Here is a 25710-nt window from a genome sequence, read left to right as displayed (position 1 = left end):
TAACAGATACACTCATAGCCCCGCGCTGGGAAAACCCTGCATCTGGGAGCCATGGGCACATACATAGACAATTACACCCAACTCACGAGAGAAATAAATGTAGGCCATACAATGGCCATATTTCTCCCGGCCCGGGAATCGAACCCGGGACTTCTGCGTGCTTTTATTGAAGCAAGTAAAATTTTTAGATAGAAATACTTACGCAGCCATATTTGCAAAGAAGACGAAAAGTATCAAGCTAGATTTGAAGGCATACGCCTTGGAGACGAACATCTTCAGATCTTTAAGGACACCCATGAAGAGTTCCCTCGTTCTGTTCTGCTCTCCGTTCAGTTTCTTTGCTACGAAGATATCGTCTGGAATTAATTTCTTTATCTGAAATTCAAAAAGTACTACGGTAACTTGATAATCTCTCACAAAGGCCGATTATGTAATTGTTAGTTATAATGTTTAAGTTATACCTTTGTGTTTTTTGAGAAAATAAATCATATATTATTAACCGAAAGTAAGTTTATACGTTTTGTTTTATATATCATTAGGAGTGGACAACCTCAAATGGCTTTGATTGATTCGGCATAGTAGTGAAAGTGTTAAATCAATAACTTTGGAAAAACTATATAAGACCAATATGTAACATTTAATTTAGTTGAGGCCCTTTGGCAGCAGGGCGTGATGATGACGTAAGACTGGTGTGCAGAAAACAATTGATACCTACTTCAGATGGGTTTGTAGCATCTGAACCAAGGCTCGGTTTATATTTGCAGCGGAACCCGAACGAGCCTAAATGCGAGTACCGTGTTGTACCGGTTCAGTTGCATCTCGAGAGATGATATTAAATTTGTATCGTCTGAACTCGAATTCATTTTCGATAGATGTTGGTACATTAATACTTTTTGTTAATACGTTGGTACAGAAAATTATTCCGATGAAATAATTTTAGCAAATGGGAGGCGGTAGCTCACGACTCGAAGACTAATTAGAAAACAACCAATGTATTTCCACAATAAGTACTAACAAACTATCAAATAGGTCTTAGTTTGTAGGTGTCAGGTTCAAGACTGAAATTAGTTTGATAGCTACGTGGTAAATTGATAGATCGTTGTTAATTTGCTGATTGATGTTAACGGGTGACCAATTATTCTGTTAATCTATTCGCTGGACCAATGTCCAAATTAAAGAATGTAAAGACAATTCTTTACATTCTACATTGGAGACCTTTCTTAATTCGGACACTATTACAAATCGATACATCCAATGAATATTATATTATATACATATATACCTACCGAATATTATATACCTTAACTACCTTAACTTTATTTTGTGGTAATTTTTGTATTTATTTGCTAATATCATGCTCCCCGAATTTTGTGAAAAAAAAAGAAACAAAAAACAAAATTCGAAATAAAAAACAAAACGACGACTTTTGTTATAATTATTAATACAAAGATCGAACACTCAGAAAAAAATCCTTCGATCCAGCCGGATTCGAACAGACGTCTTCTAACAAACCGTGGCAGACGCTTGTTTGTCGGATCTGTTGTATTTGGTTTTCAACGACTTTTGAGTCGTAACGCCATCTACGAGAAATCTGTGAAAGTATTTCGTCACCCAGTTAGATAACTTTACAGTTACCAGCCCCGGTAGCATGGCTACGCATGATGAAATAAGCACGGGCTATTGGCTATCTAAATTAGATCCAACAGCCACAGACAGCGTGCCTTATTTCAATTTTATCGCGCGGCACGCGACTATCATGCGTAGCCATGCTACGGGGGCGGCTCTGCCTAGAGATGTCGCTATTAATTGTAACTTAATTGTGAATTAACTGTTTGCCAGAAGAAGTCACGTCGGTTGCAATCCGACCGGATCGAAGTAATTTTTTCTGAGTGTTCGATTTTTGTATTAATAATTATAATAAACTAGTAGAGTAATTTCACAAAAAATTATTTTACATTAATTTAATACAAATTTAATACGAATTTTGCGAGAAAAAAAATACAGAACAGGTCCAAAAATTAAGTCGACGTACTGTTTGTTGGAGACATCGAAATTATCTGTGAATATGAAATTTTGTCTTGATAATTAATATTAAACGGATGAACGCGTGATGGTCCTTTCTCCATCACGAGGCGAGATCAACATCATCGTCAACTCATAATACATGGTGTAATTGTTAAGTATGCCCAGGCTATTATTCCGTAATCAAAACCTTTGAATTGACATCAAAAGTACGTAACATAATAAGTATAACGACTAGGAAATGAAACTATTTTTCCGGATTTAAATCGCGTATATTAGTTTTTTCAAACAAACCGACGTTTCGGGCCCTTTACAGGTCCCATGGTCACGGTTGACTGACCGATACATGTGTAGTTATTAGGATTCTATTAATAGAATTAGATAACAGATTCGCGGTAGAATTTTCACTATGTTGCCGCTCTGACCATGTGACGTAATAGTACGAGAAAGTGATGGGTCGTGGGTTCAAGTCCCACCAGGTTGAAGACATTTTTCTGTTTTCTGTGTGATCTTTGCATTAATAATCATTATAAAACTACAGGAGTTATATCACAAAAGTATGCAATAATTATTGTTATCTCTAAGTAGGTCAACTTAAGCCAGTCTACGAATGTCATATTCAATTTATGGGAGTGTTTTTACGTTAATGTCTTGGATATTCCTAATTTATTTTAAAATGATATTCATGACGTTTTACTTATTAGATAATTAGCGTGCTTTCGATATCAGTTTAAAGGTTTTTGATATTTTATTTACTGAATAATCACCTGCCACACTTAACTATTACACCCTGTATATCCCACTACGCAAGGGTCTCCTTTAAAGACAGGGTTTACGTCTTAGACTGCCATACTAGGCCAATATGGTTTGGAGATTTTACGATGTTTACTCCTATCGACTCATCCGAAGACCAGAGTCCGATATGATTATATAGCGAAAAGAGAATAAGTATATTGCGAGAATAATTTCGTTATTCAAACTAAGGTCTATGTAAAGGTGTTTTGATAATTTATATATCTTATTTTGTTTCGGAAATAAAAATCGAACAACTGTCGATCTGATATCCACAGCGAAGAAGAACGAACGAAACGTACTGTGTCCTGAGAACAAGTAGTCTTACACTTAGATTTTTGTTCTACGGATAAGTCGCTATGTTCTCCGAGTGGGATACCAACGCCAAAAGCGCATAGTAAGGACCAATACAAGTTGGAGATTTTACGATGTTTACTTCCATGTTCTCCGAGTGGACTAACAAGGTCAAGAGATATATCGGGATAGTTAAATCTTCATCTTTGTTAGATTTATTTAATCCATTAATTCTGTTATTCCTTCACCCTAATCACAAAGAATCTGACTGATGTCCTCAGAATGATGAAGACCAATGAAGACGTACCTGGAAAGCTGACGAAACAAGTAGATAAATGATTACCTTAAAAACCTCGGTATTTCCTTTATTCCTCTTGAATATATTCTCCAAGATTTGCAAAGCCTTTTCAGTTCTATTTGTGTCAGATAGCAGTCTTGGACTCTCCGGTAGAAGTAGCGTCCAAAAGCCAGCAATAAAGGCCGGAAGGCTCGCCAGGGCCAGGTATAACCGCCAGGAGTAGATAGGTAGAACGGTGGAGTAGGCGATTTTGAACGGAATCACCAACCACGCGATTGCTGAAAACGAGAAATATTTTGTCTTTACCATTGTACATTATTCGAAATTAGTAGTCTAAGTAGAATAGAATAGACATTTATTACAACGCCGCAACACATAGATACAAAAAAATATTGATAACACAGACAATGATAACAAAATAAAAAATACAATAAAGCAAAAAAAACACATAGAATAAGACAAAACTGACAAAAAGCAAAAAAAGAAGACTACACATTTTGTACTGTCATTTGTGCGGTTGTGGCGAACGCAAAACCACTTCATTCAGCATAAGCCACACAGCCATAATTGACTGTGGCGCTGTATCTATAGCTACTTTTCAGTTTCTGTATATAATTTGCATATGATTTTAAGACCTTATTTTTATCTCAAAATTCTACACACTGCGAACCCAAACCTTTGTAGTTAAACACAAAGCTGTAATTTTCTTTTTTATTTATTCATTTATTTCAAGGAAGATCAGTAGCTTAAAATTGGTAGCAGTAGAGCTCCTTGTGAAAGAGTTCGTCCAGGGAAGTACTGCCTCCTTACCTATTTCTGCCGCCAAGCAGTAATATCGGCATTACTCTGTTCCGGTTTTGAAGGGTAATAAGGCTGCTGGTGAAATTACAGGCACATGGGACTTGTCAACTTATGTCTCAGAGTGACGGGCACTGTGGCAGTGCCTCTAAGATCTTTGCGATTTAAAGCTCTGAGTGGCACTGCAACTGTAATGGACAGGCGTGTAGCTTACCATCAGGCGCACTACTTGTTCGTTCCGTCACTTGATATAAAAAAAAGAAAAACCACATAAGTTGTAAGCCTTACTGTGTAAAGTGTAAATAAAAGTGATTTTAGTGACTTGGTATAGGGAAGTAAATTAGTGCCATTTTAGATTAGGAAGACTGTAATTAATTGAAGACTGTTAATTATTGTTTTTTTTTTTAAAGTTGATTTACTGAAATTCTACATGAATTATGATTGTACTGCAACTGTGTTCGAGAATATAGTGACTAATTTCTGGTTAACGAGTTTTAATAGTACCTACCACCGGCAAGGGTGACTCGTGGATACCGATAGTATACCGACCTATAGATGCTAGGGGCCGGATTCGGTGCTATTTCTAACAAAACTTTTAAGTCTCTAATATCACGATGAATTTCAAGTTCTAGGAGATGATGCTTCCTGTAGAGATTGTTTTATTTAGCAGAATTGTAACTGACATTTATTCGATAGCAGAAAAATATACGAATAAACTTTTTTTGTATATTTTCAAGCCGCGAAATGTAAATATGATAACGAGAATTCCAAAGGACAGTGCCATTTCTTTCTACGTAAGTTTTTTTATTACGGGAAGGGCACTATTGCCTGGGCGAGGGAACCCGCACAGGGACCATCTAAGTCAGGTCTAACCCCGGATCAACACGTTTGGACTTCATCCGATTCTCAGTAAGGCTAGTGCTTTACACACACATAATTAATAGATAGACATAATTTGTATGCGTCCTTTTATGAAAAATATGTGAAAATATAGAGTTGAAATTCCTGAACAAATTTTGTTTTCGATTTATTATTCTGAGAAGCCAGGAATTTTAAAAATCCAGTTTGAAGTTTTGGAGGTTAGGTATGTGTTACGTAATTGAATAAAACATATAACGTCACATTATATCAAAATAAACTACAGAAATCTTATACAGAGTTAATAGAAGTTGAATGGTGCCGTGGGTTTGTGACGTTACGAGAGTTCAGAGGAAATTTTTTTGCATACTGGTCAAAGGCATGACGTTAAGCCATAACAAAAAACTGAGTTAAATTAATAACATACCACAGACTATTGCACTGGTAACTCGGACACATTTTTTTTGTGAAACGTGCCATCTGTCCCTAAATTTGAGAACTTTTTTGTCATTTTTACTATTTTCTAGCGTGGCATTAGACATTATGGAGAAGAAATAGCGACTTTGTTGTTTGTAATGAAGTAGTTAATCTTTTATTAGCTTGTTACAAATCGACCGAATCAGCACATTTGATATTACGTAAACTAAATTTTAACGATGTCCATACTTAGGTACTGAAATTCCTTTTTTGGCCGCTAGATGTCGCTCAAAGTTGAAAAACTAAGAAACTGATAGTTGTAGATATCATTTCGGTTACATACTAATTAGTTATTCGAGTTTCATACATGTGTATAGGATTTTATTTCCAGACTTATATAGGCCACTTTTATAATTTAGAAACCCTTAAAATTAAAATATTAATTAATTAAAATTTAAAATGAATTGATTTTATTCAAACTTGTAATTAAGACATTTGAAGACGAATTATTTTAAATATGATTTTGCCATCGTTCTTTGGCTGGCGTACTCTAAAATGCTACGGACAAATAAGCAATATAGTATTTTTATAGTTTTCACCGGTGCAAAATCTTTGGCACACCGCACATCTAAGTGATCGAGAAGCCTTAATTGCTATACTGTCAACATGCGAGTTACATAATAACCTAGAGTATTTCATAAGTCATTTAACATAATTTTATCCTAGATCTTACCAGGAAGTATGAGCCAGGGGGCCACGAAGCTCATGCCCGTAATGGTGAGATAGAACTGCCGCCTCCTCACTCCCACCAGATCTGATAAGTATGTGAATACCAGCGTTGAAGGTCCACCTGTAAATATATATTTTGCGTCTATAATCACAGATACCTTATTGCAATTTCTGTTTCGGGTATTGTCTGTAGGGAATACCGTCACGACCTGTCTTGGTAAATTCTTCTAAACATCGAGTATATAACCAGAAATAGAGACGAAATAAGGGCCTTATTAAGGGCCAAATGGGCCTTATATCACATTTAAATACCAAATCTCGTTTGCAATGAAATCACAAATTAGAAATCTATATATAGTCCAGCGCCAACAACTGATCTGCGCGTATCATATATTGCAAAAATATTCTGTATTTATTGTAATAAAGATAATATCTCTAACTATTGGGGGCTGTTCCATTCGGTGGTGTGGGAAATACAGCAAAACATCTAATCACAAAACAAACGGAATCTCATTTCATCGGTAATTTAATATAAAATATGTAATTTTTCAATTTTTGTTCATTATAGCAAAGCTCAAGTTAAACGATTTGAAGTGAAACAATTGACGATTCGGGCTGGTCAATCGGAGCGCAGTTGTCACCGTAATGATTTGGCAGAATAGTTTTGAAACAAATTAAAGGACATTTCGTGTCTATTTTTGGTTATATACTCGATGCTTCGAAATTAGTTCGGCAAACCACAGCAATATGGATTGTGACTGAAAACGGAAACTGGTATTAAGAGACTAGTTTAGATTAATTATTAATATTGTAATAGCGAGATTCATGTTTTGATCCCGCAGTCAAACTGAATAATTCAGTTTTGTGGGACTATGTTCTAGATTAAGAAAATGTATTTTTGTAATTAATAAATAAATAAATAAAAAATAATAAAGAGACTTGGATACGCGAAACGCGTGTTCGTGTAAGTATAATAAATAATAAAGTTTCCAGGACTGTTATCGTTATTTATTTATTTATTTATTTAACTTCTTGTCGGAGAACTGACAGACAAACAATCACTTAGAAAATTAAATAAATAATCGAATTCTGATGATGAGTTCCCACATATAAAAATTAAAAAAAACAGTTGATGCTACAACTATCATATCTGATGCTACATACATTCAAAGATTTTTAAAGTTAAACGCCGTTTCGCTGCAGCTATACCAGTACAAAACAGATCAAGATCACAGTCCACACACCATTTATTAAACGCAGAGGAGGCTCGCAATACAAAGGAATTTTGTCTGTAATTGGTTCTAACCAAAGGTATATTCAGCAATGGTCGTTCACGGAGGCTTTTTGTATTAGTACGGAGCTGTATTTTATTAAGTAAATCCGGACAGTCTATAGAGCCACGAGCAACGCTCATTAGGTAAGAAATATCACTTATTATACGTCGGTGTTCTAATGGAAGGAAATGATATCGTTTGCATCGGTTGATATAACCTAATGTCCAAACTTGAGCTTTATAATCTAAGAAACGCAAAAATTTCCTTTGGATATTCTCTATACGATTAATGTAAACTTTATAGTTGGGGTTCCAAACGTGACTCGCGTATTCCAGATGACTTCGTACAAAAGCACAGTAAAGAATTTTTATTGTTTTTAAGTTTTTAAAATTTAGAGATGTCCTCATAATGAAGCCTAATGCTTTGGAAGCCCTATTGATTATGCTTTTTATAAATTATTCCCTTCTTCTCGTGTGTTTCTTTATTAACATTGGTGCTAAAACATCTTCACGAGAGAATTTATGCTAATGCTTGACATGTATTCTTGTGTTCGTGTTTATAGATATTATTTCTACAAGTTCATATCCGTTATCGTTATAAATTTTTCTCTTCTTCTCGTGTGTTTCTTTATTAACATTGGTGCTAAAACACCTTCACGAGAGAACTTTTGCTTATGCGTAACACGTATTCTTGTGTATATATTATTTCTACAAGTCCATGCCGCTATCGTTACGATAACAATAAATGTTTTTTATTTTCTTTCATTAATCACTCCGCGAGAAATTTTGCTCAATGTTTAAGTGTTGTAAAAAGACATTAAAGTAGGAAATAGTTCTTGTATTTTCTGTAACTTTAGTAGTAAGGATCGTGACCATGTGGTGAAAGATATTTTGACTCAGAATATCTTTCACCACATTTCGTAGACTTTTCATTTCGTCTCCTGTAGTGGGATGGGATTGATACCTTCCCATATTTATTTCTTTATTGTCATTTTGCTTGTATTTTAAATAGCATAAATTTAGTTAATGACAGCATCACATATGAGTCAAGTATCATTCTTCTTTATTGATATTGTGTGTTTTGCCTAGATGGTGACTGCCGATGTACGGTCAAACCAAAAATGATTTTTGTTACACCGTTAGCAGCCTAGATTTAAGTTATTCTTTTTGTACCTTGTACTTTATAGAAAAACTAAGCTCTGTAGTATTTTCATCATGCTAACTTACAGCTCCCAAGGTAAATCGTTGTGTTTTATATTATGCTGTTGGAAGTCTAGGATTTTAAATTGCAACTGTTGAACATTACAAAACAGCAATTTCCATTTTTTTTAATGAAGAGTAGGAGGCATACGAATAGACGAGTCACTTGATTGGAGGTGCTCGACGTCGCCTATGGACATCTGCAACATCAAATGAGCTGCCTATTCGTTACCAGCCTTGAGAGTCCTTTTGACACTCTTTTTGAAGAATTCCATGCCAAAGAGCAAAGGGAATACTTCAGGGGAAGATCATTCTTGTGTTCTATGTGGTCTTACAAGGATATAGGGGATGGGTTCTACTCCTTTCGCGGGAGGTGCGGTGGTGGAAATGTAACAGCGGCACCAGTTCCTCTGATCACCTCTCATTATAAAGATGGTAGAATACAAACATTGAGCAACGTCTCTATTATATTTATTTAACTGCCTCAGTGGCCGAACGGTTAGCATGCTGGAAAGCTACGCACAGGTCCCGGGTTCGATTCCCGAGCTGGGAGAAATATTTGTATGGCCTTCACTTGTTTTTCTCGTGAATTTGGGTGTAATTTGTGGTTGTCTACGTGTGTGTCCATGGCACCCGTGACACAGGGTTTCCCTAGTGCGGGACTATGAGTATGTACGTTAAAAAGTTGTTGAAGCGTTGAAACGTACGTTGAGCGAAAAACTTAATGAACCCAAAGTAAATGGTAATCAAAACCTTGGACACAAAGTGTATCATGTTAATTTTCTTCCCAATTTTCGATCGGAATCGATATAAGCGTACCGCAAAAAATATTTTCAAAACATTGAAAGTTTCATGCTTTAGTAAATCGATTTAACAATCAACGCGAGTAATTTGTTTGTCAATAGCCAGTCGATGACGTCTTTTGAACCGCGTAACTGTTTCAAAGTATACATAACATACATTTGTACTGTAACGATGTCGTAACTCACGGCTTACGAGATACGTTATCGATATGCGGTAAGTAATCAAAATGGTAGGACCGTTTCTAATCGGTTATGGTTACGCGGGTCAGTATTATTGTTGTTTCAGAAGTGCAGTCGAGGCTTAGTGCTTTGTAAATCTTATTTGCCAAAGAGTTGAATTTCCAGATGACGTGCTCGTTGACATACCTGTGAAATGAAGGTAATTTGCAACGATGCCACCCCCTGTAAATTGCAAACGTCGCGATCAGAGATGGGCAGTGGGTTCACCCAGTCAACCCGTTCGGGTTTTACCCAAAGGTTTAACCAATTTGAGGACCAATCTATTGGCTGAGTGTCCGCTGACGCGCGCGTTGAGGACACTGAATAAAATAGCAAATACGATCGACCTATTCCACTGTTCTCTGAGTGAATTCACGAAGATAGCGCTTTACATATTATGTTATAGTTAGATATAGGTAGTTATAGTTATTGCTGATCTATTGTATTGGGTCAAACCTGTAAAAATAGATTAAGTGTGGAAATAAATAAATAAATAAATAAAATAAATAAATAAAATTTCTGCCCAAAATCAGGGGCAGAAACGGCAAATACAGAATTTGGTATAAATTCCATAGTTATTACAAATTTGATAGTAATTTTTTTTTTTAATTTATTTTATAATATCAAGTGACGGGACGAACAAATCGTGCGCCTGATGGTAAGCTACACCTGTCCAGAGCACTTGCAGTGCCACGCAGAGCTTTAAATCGCATAGATCTGTGGGGCACTGCCACTACGCCCGTCACCCTGAGACGTTAGTTAACAAATCTCATGTGTCTATAATTTCACTACCATCAATCTCATGTGTCTATAATTTCAAGACCGGAACGCAGTAATGCTCACATGACTGCTTTGTGGCAGAAATAGGTAAGGTGGCAGTACTTCTCTGGACGAACTCTTTCACAAGAAACTCTACTGCTACTAAAAAGATAGATGAAAAAGCGACAACTGTACACAATACCCACTACCAAGGATGCAAATTACGACAAAATTTTTATGAAAATCTATTCAAGTGCATACGATCTAACGATTTTTGTATCGATTTTCAAGTGAATCGATTCAATAGAAAGGCAAATCGAACCTTCTAGATTAGAAAGCAATAAACGTTTTGTAATAATATCATTCAATATCAACAAAATTCGATTTGCAACAAATGTTTAGTTTTAAATAGTTCTTGCTCTCAATTTCCGGCGTTAATGGGATTTTACTTGAATTAAACCCGTCGATAACAAAGCGCCGGGTAAAAACCCGGGTGCTGGTCCATCTCTGGTCGCGATTCAATAGCATGTTTCACAAACACGCGTATGTATCTCTACTAAAAGTCGTGTGTAACCGCTCTGAAAGACGTCTATAAAATCTAATTTTACTACCGATTCTAAACCAAATAAATTAAAACACATAGGTAATTATTATTAGCATTATTATTGTTATCTTTTATGTTTTGTTTGTTATTATTATTATATATTCTTCTTCTTTTTTATTTATTACAATTTTTTTAGTATTTCTTTTTTCATTTGTGTATGTGCAATATTTGTATTAAATACGTATTCTGTTGCGCTTTTCATTAATTATATCTTACAGATTTTCCTGTAACCCGAAAGTTGCCTGGAAGAGACAGCTTTTTTGCAATAAGGCCGCCTATTGTACCTGTCTACCTTTTTTTTGTATTATTATGTATTTGTCCCAGTGTGCAAAGAGAATATTTGTATTGTATTGTATTGTAGCTTTGGTTACGATTAAATATGCACATAACATTGTCACTGATGCTCATAATAACATTTTGTGCGTCGACCTTTCCACTGTCTCAAAGGTCTTTTAGTCTTTTTCTTTACGCGGCCCTTAAAAAGGCCATAGGCGTAAGGAATTTATAAAAATATAAAATGTGTTTTCCTAATGTTTATGAAATTCTTTTTTAATATTAGACACCATCAAATACGTTGCTCTGATCACACAGTAAGTAGCTAAAGCACTTGTGTTATGGCAATCGGAAACAACGACGGTACCACAAACGCCCGCAAGTGTTGTTATATACTAATAAATTTTCAAGGACGTCTTTAATTGTGGGGCTCAATGTTTACAGGAAAGAATTCATACTTAAGATAATGTTTATTTTTTAGCATTTTTATTTGGTTTGATTCCCTGCTCAGGTAAGTTTAAAAAAAAAATTGTGAATGCAATTATTCGTCACGCAATTTATTATACCCAATAATATATATTATTCATCATGCACGCAACACAGTGTGAGTGTGGGAGGTTCGGGGATTGAGTACGTCCAGGAGTACATTTACCTTGGCCAAATAGTCTCTCTCGAACAGGCAAGACAAGTAAAAGAGGTTGCAAAACGCACGTAAAATGCCTGAAGAAGATTTCGGTTAATGAAAGACCTGACGAAAGGAAAATTACCACTATCCCTCAAAAGAAAGCTCGAAACGCGCGCTTTCTCTCCGTCTTTACTTACGGTGCTCAAACTTGGTCTATGACGAATCATCAGAAATTCGCATTAGGAGTATGTCAGCGAGGCATGGAACGCAGTCTCTTAGAAGTAAAACTGTCAGACCGCGTACGAAACAGCATACTGCGCTCCAAAACACAAATCGTTGACGTTGGCCATAAAGTCGCGAGCTTAAAATGGAACTGGGCCAGACAGATCTGCCGCATGTCAAACGAGCTGTGGGCAAAGACTACTACGGAGTGGATCCCTCCAAACGCAAGACGAAGCCGTGGAAGACCCAGAACGAGATGGCGGGACGAATTGGACATATATGAGATCTCGGCCTGTAGCGGCGTTAAATCGCGAAGAGTGGAAAAAGGGTAGGGAGGCCTCCTCGATGTTTTCTTTAAGTAAAATTGGCTGTCTTACAGCCCGTTCCCACCAGTCGGCTGTCGGGCCCGGATCTTAATGGGATGTCGTCGCCTCCGTTCATGCTTATCAGTTATCGGCCATAGTCGAAGCTGGCGCCAATTTTCAGCACACTACGCGAGGTGACTGTGCGCGATAGACGTCGACGAAGCTCTTGTTGTGATGTAGGATTATTTGAGAAGAAAACGAATAAAGACAACTAAGGAAAGAAAATATTGGGTGCACCTAATCATGAGGGAAAAAACAAGGGGTAGCGGGGAGCGGGTTGTCGGCCCAACACCCGACAAATGTAAACATCGATTTGCTTATTCGTAGGCGAGCGAGATCTGACACTATTTTTTTGATGGCAAACACCCGACATTTCTTGTCGGCGCCGACACAAAATCGGTTTTAGATAAGTGTGAATGGCTTCATGGAAAACGTTCTGCCACTAGAAAATCTGATTAAAATCCGGAACCGACCCGGTGAGAATAGGCTCTCAAGCATTTAAGGGGAACTACGATTGTTTTTTTCCACCCTGTATAAGTCCGAATCATGTTAAGAAAATGTATCTAGACTTACCAATAAGAAATCCATTTATAGATCTCGCGGCCAGCAGTACTCGATAATCGGAGACCGTGCTCTGTACCAGTGTGATAGTTGCATTCAACAATAACGTGGTGCAGAGGATGTTTCTTCTGCCGAACACGTCAGCCACTATGCCCCAGAAGAATGCACTGGCCACTCCACCTGAAAATAACGTGTTCTCAAACAAGCTCGGAAATGTTTGCATTACTTTCAAAAAACGAACACAGGAAGTTAGTCATTTAAGGACCGTGAGACTTCTTTCCGGCCAAGACCTGCAAAATATGTATGAAAATCCTTTTGTGTCATTTTCTCTAAAATTGTAAACCTACCTACTAATATGAACTATGTAAACAGGTAAAAGAAAAACGCATACAGCCAACTGCCCAGTGTTCTAATTGCGGGAATTAAAAATTATAAAAAAATAAGGAAACGGTACAGGTGGCGGTAACATTTAAACTAAAGTGTTTTGGTATTCTTTTCTTTTTGGTCTTTTTGTATTTTGGTAACGAAAATGAGTGCTAGTGAGAAGAGCGATAAAGAAAATACAGTAATAGACACACTCTAACACATCAACGGAAGTTGAGCAAACTACTAATGTGCCTAAAAAAAAACAAAAACATTTTCTCTTAGCAATTGTCCTAACACGACAAATATTACTTTTAGTATTAATTAATATTTTATTATATTATTTACTTTTTCTGTTGTACATCTTCTTTTCTTTAGTCGTTTATTATTTCCTCACATTGTTTGAGAAAAATTCTATACATGCCTCGGCGTGAACGGGGATTGCTTGACTTGTATTAATACAAGGCCTCGCTGGCGCTCGTCCTTGTACCTCATACATGTAATTCTTGAAAAATGTTTTATGACTCATTTCTATCATTTATTCGCATGTTAACCCACGAAATAAAAAGAGGGGAATTATAACTTTAAAGCAACGATATCCAAGTACTAGCGTACGGGGCGTTTCATCCACAAATTGTGTCACTGATGTGCGGTTCTGACACAACACTTCAGTGTCATAGATTAATAAGCAACAGAGTGTTCTGACCACATAATAATAGAGTATGTATAAAACAGTTACTATGGTTAGCATTATATAAATTTAAAAAATATAAAAAATGGCTAGGCTGCATGGTCTAAAGATCTTTGCCTTTCCGCAAGGAAAAGTACATAAGTTAACATCATTAGTTTCAACAACTCGATTGTATTTTTTTCTTAGACTTAATTTGTTTTTCTTTTTACTATTATAATATGCGGCTATATTGAGTGTGTGCGTTAAAAAAAAATATTATAAATAGTAAATGGAAGGTCTAAGCAAAATGAAATGTCTGTGCAACGAATAGCGACTTTGCCAAACGTTACGTTAATTTCCCAACTATGGACAAACATCATTAGTAAACATCCTATATTAGATAATATTCCCTGCCTAGCTCATTCTCAATAGGTATACACTGTCACGTCTGTCCACGATACTACGGTACCGATACTCTTTGACACAATTCAAAACTAAAACAAAACATTGTCACTATTGATAGTGTTTTGTTCGGAACATAATAGTTAATGTGAATGTTCTTGTTTATAGATTGAAGTCGTTGGTTTGAAGCCTTTGTCTGTGCCTCTGTCTATATACTTTTTTTAAGAATATTAAGTGACGGAACGATAAATCGTGTGCCCGTCCTTATCAATTGCAGTGCACTGACACTCAGAGCTTTTAATCGCAAAGATCCGAGGGACACTGCCACTGTACCCGTCACCCAGAAACTTAAGTTGACAAGTCCCATGTATCCTTCAAAACCGGACCGCAGATAGGCTCACATTCCTCCTTAGTGGCAGAAATAGGTAAGATCGAAGAAGAAGAGTCCAAACGTGTTTACCGATTCAAGAACGGTATTTTTTATAACATATTTTTCACATTTTGATTGATTATTGCAAAGCCCATCTCTTGAACAGTATTTCTCACTATTTCTACATAGGTACCTACATTTCGAAAAAATGCTAAACAAAATACTTTTACGTCACTAATATTTTCATGACAGCGTTTATATAAAGTGTACTCAGTTGGTGACCCGGTTTAAATTAGATTTTCCGGTCAAGTTACACTTAAAATAAAGTACTCAATAATATGCAAACATAGCTTGCCTGTAATAACATGAAAGCTTTTGTTTTCAGTTAATTTAAACAGAATGTTTAATCATATGGTCCGTTAGTTAATTACTTCTAAAAAAACCCCACTGTTGCCCAACGAGTAACAACTCGTTCGATGTTACGCAACAAGCAAGCGCTTTTAGACAAGTCAATTATTTACTTCATAATCCTTGTACAACCCCAGCATTCGGTTCCGCACGACTGCACACAGCGGGCAACGTTATTTTTACCTCTATGAGCGCGTACTTAGGTTCATTTTTGTCGTAGTGAGCGCCAGGTGTCTATTATAGCGTAGGTATTTTCGATTTTGTATGTGAGTGATGTATGTTACGCAGTAACTATTAATTAATCGGTGCCGAAACTGGCTCTTGGAAGGAAACTATGTTCTATTACCGTTTTGGATTTAAATTTTTGGAAGACATTAATAAACTACGACCGTTTGTACCTCTTGTTAGTCGATTTTTAAAAAAAGGAAGAGGTTCTCTTCCGCATTTTTTATGTATTTACGCGATTACTTCGACATATTTATTGCGACATTATAGTAGCAGTAGAGGTTCTTGTGAAAGAGTTCATCCAGTATAATACTGCCACCTCACCTATTTCTGTCGCCAAGCAGTAATGTCAGCATTACTGTGTTCCGGTTTTGAAGGGTAAGGGAGATGGCGAAATTACAGGCACATGGGACTTGTTGATTTATGTCTCAGGATGACGGATGCAGTGGCATTGACCCCTCAGATCTTTGGGATTTAAAGTTCTGAGGACACTACAACTGTTATGGACGGACGTGTAGCTTACAATCAGGCGAACGACTTGTTCATCTCGTCACTTAATATTGTATATATATAAACTTTTCTGAACAGATTTTGCGGATCCTTTTTAATATGGCAAATATGGCAATGAATCCGGTTTATTAATTTTCTTTAACTTTCCATTAACCGATTTTAATAAAACTTGTATATAAATTTTATTTGAATAATAATAATAATAGTAATAAATGTTTATTTCAGTAATACAATTAACTTTACATGAACAGTGGATGGTACCTCCTATTAAGCTTATCAAGCCTGTGTCAGAAGGCACCGCTCTTCCATAGCTATAAATGCATATTTAACATTTTTAACTTATACTTAATGTAGTGTTTAGTTTTTACATTTCCAAACATCGACAAAAACAAAACAAACAATTTTTTTTTAACAATTTTCAATTTTCTTAACTTCTAATTTTAAATTTAATTTGAATCTTAAAACGTATGTGTGTGCATTTGTATATGAAAAAGTATGTGTGTGTGCGTGCGCGCGCGCGCGCGTCGAATGTGAATGAAAATAAAATATAATGGTGGCGTAGAGCTGATATGAAGATCAAAATGGCAGATAGTTGATAGGACTCCTCGACAGTGTACAACAGCTACCTTGTGTTTGGACCTGTATTATTCTATTTATAGCGACTTCCATCCGCGTTACAATTGCGATTTAGGAAACGGTTTGTGTAAAGTGAATTAAGCTGTTTGCGGACAAATAATTGGCTTTACTTCAGTGCATGCCACACCTCACGTGTCAATGATCTCGTGTTTACGTACTCTAACCTCAGTGCTAGAGCTTTATGATTTATTCGGAAGAAACTTTTGGGTCCTTGGGGAGCATAGGTGAAATTCTTCGCCTTTTATTAGCTTTGTCCAATGCGCCAACGACCAGAAGGTCCTTCAGCCATAGAATGAGTTCAACGATCCGAAGTGCCACTATTTATATTTATTTCTTCATTAAAACACAATGCAAACTTACAGTAACAACCAAAATGCATGCTAATTACTTAAACTATGAACGTATTTGATATTTGTAAAGTCCAGGGAAATAAATGATCAAAGTCACTTGAGGAGAATTTTAGGAAATAAAAAATTTATAATGTGCAGAGCTTAAATATTGGTAAGAATAGGCTCACACAAATACTACTAGAAATAAGGCAATTCGATTCAGCAAATTTTACGTTCATTAATGACTTAATATTAAATTTCACGTATTTTGAGTTACAACACTATTGTAAAAACAGTGCGATATGTGGACATTAGCCCTTGGATGGTTGGTTTTTCAGTTTTTTAAGGCAGTGTTATTGTTTGTTTTCCATGAGTGTCAAGTGTTGGAACCCTTATGATGATTTATTATATTATTCAGAGATGCCTTTTAGAAAAAATAAACATTTGGAACGCTCTTGTAAAAGTACCTTGTATATCTAGCATATTTTTAACAGCCTTTCAAACTTTCCCAAGTCAGCAACATCATTATTTCCTGGAGTCTCATATCCAATAGTGAATTACTTATTACTAGATGACATTATGAATGTGGCAGCAACGCGCTTGACTGGTTTCGAATGGGAGATATCGAATACGAAAAGGTCTGTTAGTACCAAGCGTCAAATATTTAGACTGCATTATTAAGCATTGTACTACTCAGCAAAGGTCTGCTTCCGTAGCGGTTACCAAGTGGCGGAAGGAACAAGTCGTGGACTTAACAAGGGTTTCTTTTTTATTCGTTGCTTGACCAATTAATAAATAGTCAATCTGAGATATAACGTGGACAAGTCTCGCTTGTAGTTCCATCAAGACTCTTACCTTTCAAACTGCAGCGCAGTATTGCTTACATTACTGCTTGGTGGCAGAAATAGTTAAGATGGCCGTACTTCCCAGGATGAAGTCTTGATGGTCTTTACTGTTATTATAGCGTTATTTTGATTGCTTTTGTTAGTTAATAAAGTGGTTCGTTTTCGTATAGGAGCAAATAAAATATTTTTTATAGTCATTCACTCGATTGAGACATGTATAATATCAGATATGGGTGATAATGAAGAGAAGGACGACAAAGCAACATACTCGTACTGTTGTACATTAACAGTACAAGGATTTGACTTTGTTAATGGACAACCTTCCTTGTTTAAAATTGCTTTATAACCGTGTTTAAAAAAGTAGGAGTTTCTTCTCAATTCGACTGTATGTTTTTTTCTACGTGTGAACCGATTTTGATGTTTCATTTTTTGTTGGAAAGGGAGTACCTCAATACTCAATATATTTACTGCATTCATGGTAAACATGTCTTAAATTTAAAATAATGCTACACATGTGAGCCCTTTATTAGGGATAACAATAACAGCAGAGGTAGGCCGAGGTATCAATTATTAATTAAAATTGTTATTTATTTATATAATAAAGAAATACGTCATATTATGAGTAGAACCTCAGTATTGATGCCATTTAAATTTGTAGAAAATATTCCTCCTCTAAGGTTTCGCGCACTTTCCGGTAACCGAATCCAATAAAACTTGGCAAACAATTGTAATTCCACGAATTTTTAAGGTCGGTTATTTTTAATTAAACAAGTTATAATTCTTTGTTTGCTTGATCTTTACATCTTGGTTTTACTATGCATCAAATCAAATCAAATCATTTATTGTGTACGCACGTCTATACGGTCTTATTTAATTGTTGTGTCAGTACGTATTGCCAATTTTACGACATACAATTTACATAAATAAATTAATTTAACAGTATACTACTATATTTTAATTACAAAATGTCAAATCTTAATTTTAATTTTAATTCTTAATTATATTTATGCCATTATTTTGTGGTGGTTAACTATTATTCTATGTTCTTGCCATTTAAGTAATCGCTGACTTTATATGCTTTCCCAGTCAATAAATATAATAATCGCTTTTTAAAATTGGAATTGTCGTTAGTCTCAAGTGTATAATTAGGCAGCTTATTGTATAGTTTTGGCGCCATCGCACAAATATTATCATGAAAGAGGGTAGCCTTACAGGCAACCAGTTTCAAATAAAAAATATTGTGTCTTCGTGTACTTTCCACCTTGCTGAAGAGTGTGAGATTTCTCCGAACAAAGAGAACCGTTTCAAATATATATATTGAAGGCACTGTTAATAATCTCAGTTTTTGAAATTGCGGTATACAGCTGTCCTAGAACAACCCACAAATTGCCCGAATGCACCTTTTTTGTGCAATCAACACGTCCGTACTTCGTTTGGCATTACCCCAGAACATAATACAGTATCTTATGATTGATTCTAATCTATTGATTAATTTACTTGCACTGAATAACAAAAGACAGGCACAAAGTAAAAAAAAGTTACACAAATAAGTGGCTTAATTGCTTTATATTTTCTAATTTTCTTTGAGGAAACTTACCACTCATAAAAGCCATGTTAATGAGCCCGGTCGTATAAGTAGTGAGTTGCAGCTCGCACTTTGCCGCCGGCAGCACGTATGACATGACGCAGTTCTCAACACCCGTCGTGAAGAATGCGCACGCGCACGCGCCTAGCGCACTGCGGCTAAAGCGTCCGTAACCTGAGGGAATATTATAAAAACATTAGGACGGGCTGCTACCTTGCACAATGTATTAGAGCCATGCCACATCCATTTCAACGCATCGCCACGCACGCGTTCCTACGAACGCAACGCCCGTGTGGCATGTCGTTCTCATTTATAAACGCAGCGTCATCGCTCATAGTGGGGAGTCTGTTTGCATTATGGGCATCCTCTACTGGAACCAATGTATGACTTACAGGGGTGACATTTTGCTATTTTATTGGCTATATCTACCTATAATATGTACACATAAATAATACATCTAAGTATATAGAATGTCAATATCATTATGTGAGTGAATAAGGTACATCAGGTATTGATCTAAACCACCTAAATCTGAACCACCGCAATTATAAATAAATAATAAATAAATAACGCACACACTCTCAGCCCCGCACTAGGGACTGTGTCACGGGTGCCATGGATACACACAGACAAATTACAAATTATACCCAAACTCACGAGAGAAATAAATGTAGGCTATACAAATATTTCTCCTGGCGCAGAAATCGAACCCGGGACCTCTGCGTAACAGACCAGCATGGTAACCGTTCAGCCACATTGGCAACTATGGAAGATAGTTTCTCTGTAAATGCCTCTCCGAAGTTTCCCCCGTTATATATATATATATATGCCTATCTACAATGGTGACTTTGCCTGTCTATTACATCTGTACTCCTACGTACTAAATTTTAAAGGTGCTTTCCAACGACGAGGCGAGACGAGTTGAGGCGAGACGAGGATTTAAATTTGTGTGGCTGTCTCTTAGCGCAACTTCGGTGGGAAATGGTCTGTATTGATGAGGATGTACAAGGTGAGAATTGATAATTTGTTGATGTATATTGAACCTTATTGCTGCCTTGTGTTTTATAATATCAAGTAACGGGACGAACAAATCGTGCCCCTGATGGTAAGCTACACGCCTGTCCATAACAGTTGCAGTGCCACTCAGCTCTTTAAATCGCAAAGATCTGAAGCGCACTACCACTGCGCCCGTCAGCCTGAGACATAAGTTGCCAAGTCCCATGTGCCTGTAATTTCACCAGCACCCTTACCCTTCAAAACCGGAACACAGTGATGCTGACATTACTGCTTGGCGGTATAAATAGACAAGGTGGCAGTACTTCCTTGGACGAACTCTTTGACAAGGAGCTCTACTGCTACTAAATAGAGCATTTCTTATCTCTGCAACCATGGCTTGATCTAATTCTACTTCCGTTAACACATTTAATAACAAAAATTTACGGGACATCACACTTCAGTCGCGTATTTATCGCTAGATGAACTGAATAGCACTGAATATTCACTATCCACAACTACGATAATAAAGCTCGCGATGTCTATTAATGGCAATTTTTGGTGGAAATAGAGTTGCGAGATTTTTAATTCTCGTCTCGCCTCGTCTCGTCTCGCCTCGCCAGTGGAAATGCACCCTTACCCTTTTTGATCATCACTTAGGTCGTCGATGGCTCAGCGGTTCGCAGTGACAATCATCTACGGTTCACCCATGTGGCACATCAAAAACCTTGACTGCTTTGAATCCGTTCAAGGGCACATATCTATAGATAATTGGACGTATTCTGCCAAATTTGTTATGCAGATTAATGTCCAGTCGTCACATAAAACACCACCATCGTCAAACCGATATACGTCTCATTTCTGGACACAGCGATTCCTCTTAATTGAAGATTTAGTTCTATAAGCATATAGTTTTAAATTGAAACATTACACCTATAGTACATATTAGTTGTAATACCTTAAGGCCCTTAAAAGGTTACCTATCAGTGGTCCGAAGTGACATTTTCCAGAAATAACGTTTGGTCGAATGTTCATAACCTCGAAAGTAATTTTGAGAGGAAAATGTTTTTTCTTAAACCTAACCTAATCGTGTCTTTGCGATAAACATCCAACATATCCTGAAAGAATAATGGATTCGTTATAATTCGGTTTTCGATGTAATGAAAATTCGAACACACGTTATTTCGGAAAAAAAGAATTCGAGTTTGTGATAGGTTATCCCCTTAAAAGTATATATATTTTCAGGAAATTAACGTTTAGCCCGTGAATGAATTCATTTCCATCTTAATTTTTTTTTACAACTCCGCGAATATCTTGTAGTGTTGCCATTTTTTTTATTAATTATACCCAAATTGAATCGGTAACTTATTCTTTAAATCTGATGGTTATTGCAAGCTTTTCAAATCAAATAACCGATTAAACTAACAGTTCAATGCAGATTAAATTCAAGTGGCTCTAGTTGATTCTGCATAATAGTGAAAATGTTGAATCAGTGACTTAAAAAAATCAAGTCACTTAAAATTAAGTATATACACTGATTACTATACGGTGTGAAAACACGATGCCTAAAAATTTTCACGATATGAAAACACTCTCTATCTCGAAATTTTATAAAAAATACACTGTTTTCACAACGTACAACGGCTTTAATTACGTTAGTAAAAAAATAAATTATGAAATAAAACCTAAAACCCTAAAACCCTGCCGTTCGACCCAAACAAAACGAACTGAATTGGTCGGGAAAATTTTTAATTCGCAGCTCGACTCTTTAATAATTTTTATTTCCATTGAAACGATGGTTTGTTTAAAAAAAACGAATATACGCGATTTAGATGTGAAAAAATAATTACGTTTTCAATATAAGTAAATAGCAATCACGAAAACCTGTGAACTCGATATGTAACGTGACATTCCATTATTATTGCTTCACAAGATGAAATACGTTGATCGAGAAAATTGGCAGTAAAGTTAACCGATTGTTTTATTAGTTCTTTATTGGCTCTACCTACCAATGTGCATCTACCATAATAGACAGTTTACGGGTCAATCAACTTTCTTACGAACATTGTAGCGAATGCATAAAAAAACATCTACTGACATTTTACATTTAACATGATGGAACACCGGGTATATAACCAGAAATAGAGACTTTTAAATGACAACTCTCGTTTGCACTGAAATCACAAATTAGAAAGCTGGAATAGTACAGCACCAACAACTGACCAATGTGTACGTCTCTGTATATTCCAAACATATTCTATATTTATTGTAATAAGGATAATATCTCTAACTAAGGGGGGCTGTTCCATTCCGTGGTGTGGGAAAAACAGCAAAACATTTAATTGCAAAACAAACGGAATCACATTTCATCGGTAATTAAATATGTAATTTTGCAATTTTCATTCATTATAGCAAAGCAAAATCATTAAAACAAAAACTGGTCGATTTGAACAGAAACAATTGACGACACCTTAATTGATTCGAATTCGGGCTGGCCAATCGGAGCGCAGTTATCACCGTAATGATCTGGCAGAATAGTTAAAAAAAAATGAAATGACATTTCGTCTCTATTTCTGGATATGTACTCGATCTGATGGAACAAGTATTCGTTCCTGCTACCTTGTTAGTTTTTTACAAGTAACGAAAAAACACACTTGGAACACTAAGAACAAATTCCTTCGATCCGGCTGGATTCGAACCAACGTCTTCCAACATACAGTGCCAGAAGCCATGTCAACTAAGCCACGGAACGAACTAGTGAGAAATCTATGAAATATTTGGAGTCTTTTTTATTGGTTATCATTGACTTACAATTATATGGACGTCGGGTCCGCGCTAAAAAGTGTCCGCACTTGTAAGGCGCTAAAATCGTATACAGAGCGCCAAACTCCGCTTTAGTCTTCATTTGTTCGACTGACAGCGCGATACTGCGATGACATTACAATTTAAATTTCGAATAGGTTACTTGGGACATTATTTTCGTGGTTTTTGTATTAGACCCGTCGTCCATTTATTTGTAAGTCAATGTTGGTTATAAAGAATATAGCCAATGTCAGATAGTTTTAGAATTTTATTTAAAAATTTAGGAACACCTGACTGTTGGACAAAAAGTTGATGACCCCTCACACGGTTTGTTGCGTCGGATAACAGCGTCACCATATTTCAGAGAACCAAATTAGGTACAAGGAATAAAGCCTTCAGGATTTAGTTATTATTTTAGTCAATTGAAAATTGAGCTTATTCGTCGGTTTGGACTGTGGGTGCCTGATAAATAAGGCATTAATTTTTTTAAAGTACCAATGGAGTTACTTCTAAAATTGTTCTTCCAGAGAACCACCTTACCTACATCTGCGGCCAAACACTAATGCTCCCATTACTGCGTTCCGGTTTTGGAAGTCGATACTGGCGAAATTACAATAACATGAGAAAAACAGGGCGTGTCACTATAAACGTCGGTAAGTGATATGGCATTCTTTAACAGTTGCAGTGTCACTCAGATCTTTAAATCAAAAAGATTCACCCTGAGATATAAGTTGACAAGTCTCATGTGTCTGTAATATGTATATGTAATATACATGTATGAATATTTAGCTGACGTCCACTAACTATGAGGCGGCTAAGTGGCAAGTTGTCAAATACCCTTAGATGTTGGTTTCCGTAGTCTAAGGCTTCAGACAACTTATAGATAGATCTCAACATTCTCTATATAGCTGTTTTAAAGCTAGAAGTTAATGTGTCCGAAACGTGTCTTATCGGAATTTACCCTAATAACGCAAATAATAAAATTAAATAATTTCAATATTCTTAAACTGGGTCATGGTTCTCTTATGATATCTAAAAAAAATATTTTATCACGTAATCGCGTTTTAGCTTGCTGACGGCAGATATGTAGTTTGTATTACTTTTATAACTTTCACATGTGGATTACAACTTCTTATAATTAAAAGATTAGGGCATATAATAACAAAAATTAAAGAAAACGTGTTCTACACAGCCGTAATAGCTTATAACGATAGTGATGGACGTATTATTTTCAAGATCATTTGGTAATGGAAGCAGTAGAGTTCCTTGTGAAAGAGGTTCGTCCAGGGTAGTACTGCCACCTTATCTATTTTGAAGTTCCGGTTTTGAAGGTTTGGAAGTGCTAGTGAAATTACAGGCATATGAACCTCATCAACTTATGTCTCAAAGTGACGGGCACAGTGGCAGTGCCCCTCGGATCTTACCATCAGACGCGGGACTTATTCGTCCGGTCACTTGATATTATAAAAAAATATTTATTTTCACGTTGCTAGTTATACATTTTATAGGTAATAAAAAATCCTTGGTAATCAGTTATTGTTACTAAAAAAACAGTTGCTACCGTATTCTCATATTACGAAATTGCCAATTAAAATACAATGTAAAGTAGGTAATAGTTTATAAAGTAATGACGTCATATCCGCAAAATTACAACTCTTCAGGAGAAAGATTCAAAGAACGAAATTACTCGATAACTTTTTTATGCCGGAGAAGAAGCGGGAAATCTGTTTTAATAGATCAAATGGTTTAGGTATTTACTGTTAAATAATGATCGTACAAAAAATATACGATACACCTAAGGATATTGCCTAAAGAATGTGCTAATTTGTTTCACGATAGGATGTACTTTATCATATAAAATCTTGAAATCAAGGTAAAATAAAAGTCTAAAACTAATTATTGCACATAACTTTTAAGTGGCGATTTTTCTCTGTAACTACTATATCTAGAGAATCCCACTCTAAACGGGTTATTAGCTTTGACGCATGCTAGAAACGCAAAATGCCGAGCGGGCAGAATGTCAGATTCGAATTTCAAATTGGTTAATTCGTTGTCATTTAACGTTACAGGAAACTATATTTTGTTTTCAATAAATTGATAAAGCATCAGACCCTCAATTCGTTACCATTATTACTTCAGCCAAATGACGTCCACTACTGAACAGTAATACGTGCTCCCGGAGGAGGAAGGCCAGTTCCTGCCAGTGACATTTGGCATTTTGAGAATCTGACATTCTGCCCGTGTGGCATTTTGCGTCTCTGGCATAATGCGTCCAAACGATTCACATTTATTTTAAAATTGCGCAGCGGTTTAACGGCCAGTCGCCATCGGGTAGTTGTCGACGATGGATCTGTGTTAAATTTTCTCCGCCATTTTTTATTTTATTCATATTAATTGTCAACGCGCGGGATGGAACGGACGGTCCCCCACACCTCACCACCTAAAATGCAGACTCGCATT

The 25710-nt window shown here is 36.3% G+C and overlaps 1 protein-coding gene across 1 annotated transcript in view; it reads right to left on the bottom strand.

Moving 5' to 3' along the window:
• Positions 1 to 25710, bottom strand: part of LOC113237886 (synaptic vesicle glycoprotein 2B-like) — a 49328-nt gene that overhangs the window by 7399 nt on the left and 16219 nt on the right. Inside the window, exons 3-7 of the mRNA XM_026474592.1 lie at positions 19468 to 19629; positions 13125 to 13292; positions 6213 to 6329; positions 3452 to 3684; positions 203 to 375 (exon numbers count right to left, since the gene is read on the bottom strand). Of these exons, the coding sequence (XP_026330377.1) occupies positions 203 to 375; positions 3452 to 3684; positions 6213 to 6329; positions 13125 to 13292; positions 19468 to 19629 (853 nt within the window). The remainder of the gene's footprint in view (positions 1 to 202; positions 376 to 3451; positions 3685 to 6212; positions 6330 to 13124; positions 13293 to 19467; positions 19630 to 25710) is intronic.

This window comes from Hyposmocoma kahamanoa, unplaced genomic scaffold (assembly GCF_003589595.1).
Source record: "Hyposmocoma kahamanoa isolate Upper Pololo Valley unplaced genomic scaffold, ASM358959v1 94, whole genome shotgun sequence".
Taxonomy (NCBI): Eukaryota; Metazoa; Arthropoda; class Insecta; order Lepidoptera; family Cosmopterigidae; genus Hyposmocoma; species Hyposmocoma kahamanoa.
The sequence above is the reverse complement of the archived record's forward strand: the minus strand, read 5'-3'. Positions and strand labels throughout refer to the sequence as shown.